The sequence below is a fragment of the Cariama cristata genome, unplaced genomic scaffold (genome assembly GCF_000690535.1).
Source record: "Cariama cristata isolate BGI_N322 unplaced genomic scaffold, ASM69053v1 scaffold30719, whole genome shotgun sequence".
NCBI lineage: Eukaryota > Metazoa > Chordata > Aves > Cariamiformes > Cariamidae > Cariama > Cariama cristata.
Window position 1 is genome coordinate 22461 of NW_009634715.1, and position 8434 is coordinate 30894.

Sequence of the window (8434 nt, forward strand, 5' to 3'; positions counted from 1 at the left end):
CCATCACCAAAACCACAATTTGTATATAACAACCCTAATACTAACAAGGTGCATTAGGAGCACCTTAGGAATCATTTGAAACATCTCCCCTTTGTCTTTTGAGTAATGTGAAAAGAATTTAGCATCTCCTTAATTCTGTGATGCTTTTTCTTAACTGAGTTGCATCGCCTTCACTGCCTTGTAGGTTATTTCTTTGCCTGGCATTTTCAGTAAACTAACTCTTGAGACAGACAGGATATCTCTTCTTTTTGTACTTCAAAATTAAGTGCTTTAAAAGTTATCTGTAATCCAAATTGTTAACCTGGACTGTTCTTCTGTATGAATGTTTCACTACAATAGCACACCATTATTTAGCCAGATTTCGGTACCTTTATCAGTTTTACTCTTCCTCAGAACTGTTAAGACTTCAAATCTAACCACCATTCTTGGGTTTTATGTTTTGATACTACATGGTCAAATAGTACAATTACAAAACCTTGGTGTTTACTTTCTCTTCAGTCTTCTGATGAACTATTCTCTTCCAGTAAGAACTCTTCAATCTGGGGCTTTGTCAAAATTGAATGGAGTGGAATAACTTATGAAAGTGTATTTTAATATGTGCAGTAGTACAAAAGAACAATGAGAAGGAAATCTGTCTTTGATTCAAGAACTCTCATCTTTGGGGAATAACATTTCACTTGATATTTCTTTTCTCACACTAAACAGTGTCATAAAGTAAAAACTGTCCTGAAATAAATGTTGTGAAAGGAAAATAGGGTTATCATAGAAACTTTGAATCTGAATTTCTTACTTTGACGTATTTAATAAAAAAGAACACCTCACTTCGGAGAATTGTAAATTTACTTTCCAGTGAGAATCATGATGAGCTTAGAAACATATCTTCTGGGTTTTTTTTAATTAGAACAATCTGTTGTGAGTCCTTCTTAAGTGTAGTTAGTACAGTTGCTTAGCTATTTAAACTATTTTATTTGCTGTCATGTGTCACTGATACGGAACGTTTTCTGTTTATTCAACAGTAGTATTTCTCTCATTGTTTTTTATATATATGTAAATATTTTTAGGAATCTATGAATATTCTTAAGTTTGAGAATCTTACTAAGCGAGTTTTAGTATGTAGTATGATTAATGAAGGAGGATGTGGATTAAATGAGACGGCTTTTATTCTCACAAAATTCAGTCGAGATTCAAATTCTTGGCTTGTAACTGTCCCAGCTGTTATGTGCAGTATGCCTAGCGGTAAAACGGATACTTAAACTTACCTACAAACTAGAAAAGTAACTGTAACGGCCGTCACATTTACATCAGATGTGCCAGGAACAGATTTCATACCATAAGTGAAAACTCAGTTTCAGTAAGCTGTTGAAAGTGGTATTACCTGGTGAAGTTCTTTGGATTTGTTGAGGTAGTGGTGTTTTGTTTCTGGCGTTGAATTACTACACTAATGTGGGAGTTGAAGCTAAAATCATTTCAGTAGATTGAGGCACCAGAGGTACGAAGCAAAACTTGGTTTACACGCTGATATTAACTTTTTTAGAGTAAATAAGTTTAATTTTAAATTGGATGAAAGCAAAGAAAATAACTTCCATTACATTCCATTTTTACTTTTAATTTTTTTTTTTTGTCATCAGGGTGAACAACTGTGTAGGATTCTCCAATTACAAATTTTTTCTTCTCTTCTTGGCTTACTCGCTACTGTATTGCCTTTTCATTGCTGCAACAGATTTACAGTATTTTATCAAGTTTTGGACAGTAAGTACCCTAAATCTACATACTGTCTTTAAACATGTGAAGTTACCACTGTGTGAGAAGCCCAAGATTCAGAGGCATTACATTGTAATCTAGTATCTCCTCATATGAGGAACAAAAGTTTATCCAATAATCATAGCCCTCTATTTTTTTTCTGTTTGTCATAGTTTATGAAATTTCACTTATTTCTTCATTATTTTGAAGCTGCGCAGAATAAGTATGAAAACATTTTATGAGGGAATTTGTATTATAGATAGGTTTTGTTAACTTCCTTTAATGCTATGCTATCAAAAAGCTTCAAGGGAATTTTATAGTATTTTAATTATGATTATCTGGGTTCACAATTTAGGATACTACCTTCTTAGATTTGCAGTATTTATGCTGTAAGTATTCTGAAAAGGCTAATTAAACAAGACCATTTTTGTAAAGATAAATTATTCTTCACTAAAAGACACTTCAAAGTTCAGAGCCAAATTTCAGATTTTTCTTTTCAGTATTTATACTTTCTCAAGACAGGGCTGTTTCTTTAACTTAGATGCTGTCAGCAACCTAATTGCATGGCTATCTTGTACATAGGAGGTGTATAATTCATTTATTCAGACTCTTACTGCGTGGTACGTTTGTGTCTGCACTGAATTTGATTTGGCTGAATGGAGGAATATTAATAATCAAATCAAACAGCTATTTCCCCAAATCTAATGGCATATTATTATTATTTTTTTATTTTTAGAATGGCCTTCCTGATACTCAAGCCAAGTTCCACATCATGTTTTTATTCTTCGCTGCAGCTATGTTTTCTGTCAGTCTGTCTTCTCTCTTTGGGTATCACTGTTGGCTTGTCAGCAAGAATAAGTCTACATTAGGTAAGTAGAGTTAATGCTTCTGTGTTCGGCAGCAAAAAATAAAGAATAAATGTACATTTTATGTATGGGGGTAATGGAAAAAGCAAGCAATCCTGTACAGGTTCCTTGGATCCTGGTTAGAAGTGCCTAGACCTGGCAATGTCCAGTACTGACTCCGCAGTTCTGCTGCTCCATGGAAATTCCGACTCTTTTCCTCTTGCCCCAGGGGGCCAGGCTATTAGTGAACTTAGCCACTTCTTCTCATCCACACCTTGTTAACAGAAACTGAATAAACTAAAAAAAAAAAAAAAAAAAAGCGATTACTTTCTAAGAACTGTTAAATGCACTAATGCATGCTCGCACAAGTGCTTCTTGTTTGGCATTCCCAGCCCCCAGGTCAGAGTCCTCTGTTGTGGTGTCTCAGTCAGGGCAGTGGGTCCAGCACTTTGTGGCCACCCTTGCACCCTGCAGAACCAAAGTTCCTCTGTTCAATTCGGCTACAATACTGTTTAAAAGCTCTGAAAGGCATAGTTGTTATTTCCAAAACTTTGCCTGTACTGGAGGCAAGGAGAGGGGAAAACAAAAAAGATCTGGAAGGCAGGCTGATTGTGGCCCTCGTGTTGTTAGTTCTGATCAACATGAATGAGCGCAAAGAGCCAGTGTCAGAGAATGATCTGATGCAGAAGAACAGTCTTTAAGGCAGTGCTTCTATATTTACTAGTAAAAGAACACAGAGATCTGAAAGGCAGTTTCACCGTTGTTTTCTGTACACTTGAGGTACTCAAAAAGACCTGTTTCTCTCTTCTTCCCATTTTGCTCTGGTAAATTGCTCAATACATGAAACCCCAAACAATGCAGTAGTTTGGTAATGAAGCCATGACAGCTTTCAGTGTCATTGTGCTTAAATCATCCTGGGAGCTGTTTTCCTAGCCTAACACGGGCACCTAAAAGGCTCTCTCTGTTTTCCCTTCTTTAAAACATCTTGTAACTAATGCATACTACATGTCGAAGCTCGTTTCCAGCAGTTCATAGCTAAGGATTTACTGCAGAAAGATGATTTCTGCATGGTTCCAGCATAGTTTGTGAGAGCTGTACTGTCAGGACATCAGGACATTGTTTGCCTACTATATATAGCCAATTAAGGGAATTAAATGGCTATCAGTCACTTGGTGGAAAGTGAATGAGTTTTCTGCTTCAGGCACTTTGCAGCACTTGAAGTTGTATTTAGCTTTCTTCTTCAGAAGTTTAGGTTGGACGTCCATGGGGAATAATCTGGGTCTACGAGTAAGTTGCTTTCTTTATGCAGCAGTAAAAAGACAGAGTATTTTCATACCCCAGGGTGTGAAAAGCTAGCCTTACTAGTAAAGCAGGTTAAGCTTTTCTTCTTTTCCATTACTCTTTCTTCAGGTTTTTCTGTCTTGAACACTCTCTGTGGTACAGTAGCGTGCTGAAATCTTCATATCATGCCTTCTTAAAAAGTGAGTTCCTCACTCTGCCTTGCCTTGATTAGGGAGGAGGGTGAAGGAGACTTACGCTCTCCCTCAGCCATAGGTCTTCCTCTCCACGCCCAGTGACTGTGTGGCACTGACTTTGGCTTTCATGAGTGGACTAGCTTTCTCAGTCATTTGGGCAGTACAGCCTTTCCTCTGGGATGATGGTGTCATCAAAGCAATTGCCTAAATACCGGTGTGAAACTTAAACATGCTATCTTGCGAAGAGAGATAATTAATTTTTTTCTTTTAAGAGGTATTCAGAGCTCCCATATTTCGTCATAGAACAGACAAGAATGGCTTTAGCTTGGGCTTCAGCAAAAACCTAAGGCAGGTGTTTGGTGATGAGAAGAAGTACTGGTTGCTGCCTGTGTTTTCAAGGTATGCTCCATTTTTAATGCTTCATTTGTTGAAATTGTTGAATAATCAGGTTTGGGGGTGTGGTTAGTTTTTTGAAATAAGATACAGTAATACTCACTTTAGAAAAAACAGTTCTTCAAAGTTTTGGGGTTTTTTTTGTATGTATGACACTAATTCTGAATCTTTCAGTCTAGGGGATGGTTGCTCCTTCCCAACTTGCCTTGTTAATCAGGATCCTGAGCAAGCTTCCACACCTGGTGGTCTTAATTCAACATCCAAAAAGTAATCTGCTTTTTGTTACTCATTTCAAATAGTTGATATTCTATTTTTTCCTGTGCACACATAAATAGAACCATGTATAAGATACTTAGAAGTGGTAAGCAAATGAAGAGTATCCTATTAATAAATACAAATCAGATTTTAAACAGCTAATCTGTAATTCAGCTAATCCTCAGATTTAGATTTAAATTTATGGAAATAAGGTAGAGGGGGTTCCCCATGATGTGCTTTGTCTCGGTTCAGTGGCATCCCAGGACCTGAATTTTCCTGCCTAACGTTCGGTATCAGCAATATTCTGTTCTGCATACATATGAGATGGTTAGTTGTTCCACCTGTGATATGCATGCATTACCTTGCAAGGCTTTTAGGGGAGGCCTGCTTCTTCGTATCTGGTAAAAGATGCTTCGCATAAGGGAATCGCAGACCTTCAGCACTTGTGCCAAAGCACAGGAAGCTGCATATTAAATGCACATGTTTGGTTTCTGCTGATAATAGGACATATTTTCTTAATTCTTACCCTTCATGGACATGACGTCTTTGTAGTGTGAAAAGTATGCAGATGCTCCTTAAACTTAATAAATACAGTAGCTTAGTATTTCGTATTGTAACTTTTTTGCAGCATTTATGTAACGAATAGTGTGATAAGTATAGTAGACTTCAGTATGTGACTAAGAACTGATAATGGAATCGTGCTGACAATCTTTTATTCATAAAAGAAATACATTACATTTCAGCTAGCTGCTTATTGACATTTAAAATCTTACCCCAGTGATCTATAGCTTACATTAGGCAAGAGATTTTGGCAATATTCTCTCCACTATGTTTTGTTGTAGTGGGAGAGGATATGGATAGACTGCATTTGGAACTGAAGTACATGTATTAATATATAATAGCTGCCAAAGAAAAAATCAGAATGTTTCCCTGTTCTGTGCTAGGGAGTTGCTTTTCAGATTGCGCTTGCATCTGTGACAACTACAGTGTGATGTACGTAATGATCAAAGTGTAGTGATTCATCAGAAAAGAAGCAAGGTAAGGTAGGGAAAATACTGCGTACGACAAACTGTTTGTAACGTGTGGTAAGATAATGAAAAATTACTGCAGTTTACTAACGTTCTTTTTATTGGTGTTACAGTGAGAACCACCTGTTCCCTGCAAAGCCGTTGCGTGATTCCCAGAGCCACCTTCTTACGGATACACCGTCCTGGTCAGAAACTAGTGCAAATGCTGAAAAGGGCAAAGTTGGTAAGGAATTGACTTACGCTGCAATGATTCATTTTGTAATAAACTAGTTTTGGAGGATACAGTGTAAAAATGACCAAGGTCACTTGGTTTGTATTCATGAACCAAAATTCACAAAGCTTATTTTAAATGCATATTTGTAGGAAGTTCCGTGTATCAAGCTACTGTCCCCTTCCCAGTTAAACCTAACCAAGAGATACTGAGAACACTAACACCAGTAGGTGCTAATTATCTTTTAGGCTGAGCCTGATAATTGTTTTGGTGTTGAATTGCTTATACCAGAATATGATGACACCTTGTTGCAACTAGTGAAAAGCCATGTAATGGACACAGGACAGGAAGAGACTTGGTAATAGTGGAATAACATTAAGATGGATTGTTAATTAAAGGTTGTATTATTTGCTGAAATAGACATGAGACTTTTTCCTGTGGAAATACCACTTCTTGTCTTACAGGTATGAGCAATCCTGCATTAACTATGGAAAATGAAACCTAATTTCCCTTAAAAGAAACATCTGAATATATAAGGAAAGGTATGTTAATATTCTCTGTACTTAATATGTTATTCCATGATTCTTTATCACTTGACCAATGCACAAAAGAAAGTTACTAAAGCAATTCCTATCTGTTTTCTTTTCTTCAGTTTCATTTTTTACCAGGAGTAGTAGCACATGAATTCATAGTTTTAAACTAAACCTACTGTTTCTTGATGTGTCATGTTTGCAAAATAGTTTAACTTTTATACCTATTGCTTTTAGGTAATATTCCAAAATATTATTATTATTCTTCCCTTTCTTTAGAAAGATAATGAAGTTGTGACTATTAAAGCTGTCCAGCAAATATTTGTAAAGCTAAATTTGAAAATGAAGTTAGTTCTTAACACTGAACACAAAGATCATAGCTTGGTCTGCTAAAGTACGTAAAGGTCTATCAGATGATGAAGGAAAAAAAGATTTATTCTAACATATAAGCTATTAGCAGCTTGTTCTTCTATGCCAAGTACTGAGCTGCATCATATTTAATAATAAAAAAAGTGCTGCCTACTGAAGACAAAAGGTTCCATATGACTTCCTGAGCATTTAATCACGTGTTGTCAAAACCAGCTAAGATTCTTTTGCTATCTTGCAACACAGACTTCTCAGAAGCCAGGTTTGAGAAGCAGCTAGTAAATTGTTCTGTACGTAAGAGGAAGAGACATTAATAATTGGGTTGTGGGGAATGAATGCAATCGATCATCATACTCACTTTAGTATTTGACTATTTCTAACTCCACCAAAGCTTATGGAAATCAACCATTTCATATTTAAAGCTGGATAAAAAAATTGACTTCAACCCTAAGATTTTCAGCATACCAAATAATTTATGATTTTCCAACAATGCTGGAGGAGTCATTCCAGCAAGGTCGTTTCCATCTCTGCTGTTTTCAGTCATCCTGAAAAAGTGTCTCAAGTGGATGTCCTTCATTTGTGTGTGACATGACTCCTGGACATGCTGTCAGGTTGCTCTCGGTCACTCTGGAGGAGGTGGAAGGCATGGAAAGCCATCAGAGAACTACAGTGATTGTTACTGGACCCATCAGGCATGGTATTGCACTGTCAAGGCAGATGATAAAAATAGTAGGTGTGCAGATACCAACAGATGGCCTGTAGCTTGTACCAAAAAGGTCCCAAAAGTTTAGTTGGATTCATCAGAGAAACTAAAAAAATCCTTGACCCCTTACATTCTGGTTTTATGTCAAGTGGTGAATGAAGACAGATGGTTCCAGATATAGGTACATCGACAAACTTGATGATGGTATGAAGTGTTAAAGTGTTGAAAATGTGGGTGTCAAATGAACAGAGTTAAGAAGACGAGCAATTGAAACTCAGCCGGTGTCTGCAATTTTGACTGCTCTGTAGGGTTTTTTTAACAGAATCTAAAAATCTCATTTCTAACTCTTTGTTCAAAATGTAAAATGACATGCTTCTGCCCTGTTTAATCCATCGGTTATTTCAGCAAAACAACAGCTTCTGGAAAAGAATAGATTATTCAACTTCAGTTAGTTTAATGTCTTACTCTTGAGTAGTGATGACATGTAAAGCATTGGAGACAAGCTTTAAAGAAGCAGATTTTTGAATTTTGTTACAGAAATATCATTAATTGCAACTAGTTTTGTCAGGTTGGAGTTGTACTTTTTCTAAAGTCCTAACACTTTATTTACTTAAGTAATAACTTTTAATCTTTCTTTGTAGAGTGTGAACATTTTATCGGTACTTTGTCATTCAGATTATTCTGAATATCGAACATGATTTGTGATTGTTCTCAAGATGCTGAAAGTGTTTTTTTTCAAGCTGTTCAGCTTCCTAAACATCTGATGCTCTTTCTTTGGTTGTTTTTTTTTTTCTTTTAGTCCAGTCTCGGAAAGTAACAATTAGATTTGTGTTTGCAGTCTGATTACCTCACCCCCTGGGTTGTTGGGGGGGGGGGGGGGGGGGGGGG

The 8434-nt window shown here is 36.6% G+C and overlaps 1 protein-coding gene across 1 annotated transcript in view; it reads left to right on the forward strand.

The window, feature by feature from the left end:
* The window catches only part of LOC104167110 (palmitoyltransferase ZDHHC2-like), a 19396-nt gene extending 12944 nt beyond the window's left edge, over window positions 1-6452 (forward strand). Inside the window, 6 exon segments of the mRNA XM_009707245.1 lie at window positions 1629-1749; window positions 2477-2609; window positions 4333-4459; window positions 4628-4720; window positions 5850-5959; window positions 6412-6452. Coding sequence (XP_009705547.1) covers window positions 1629-1749; window positions 2477-2609; window positions 4333-4459; window positions 4628-4720; window positions 5850-5959; window positions 6412-6452 — 625 coding nt within the window.
* Window positions 6453-8434: the final 1982 nt, after the last annotated feature.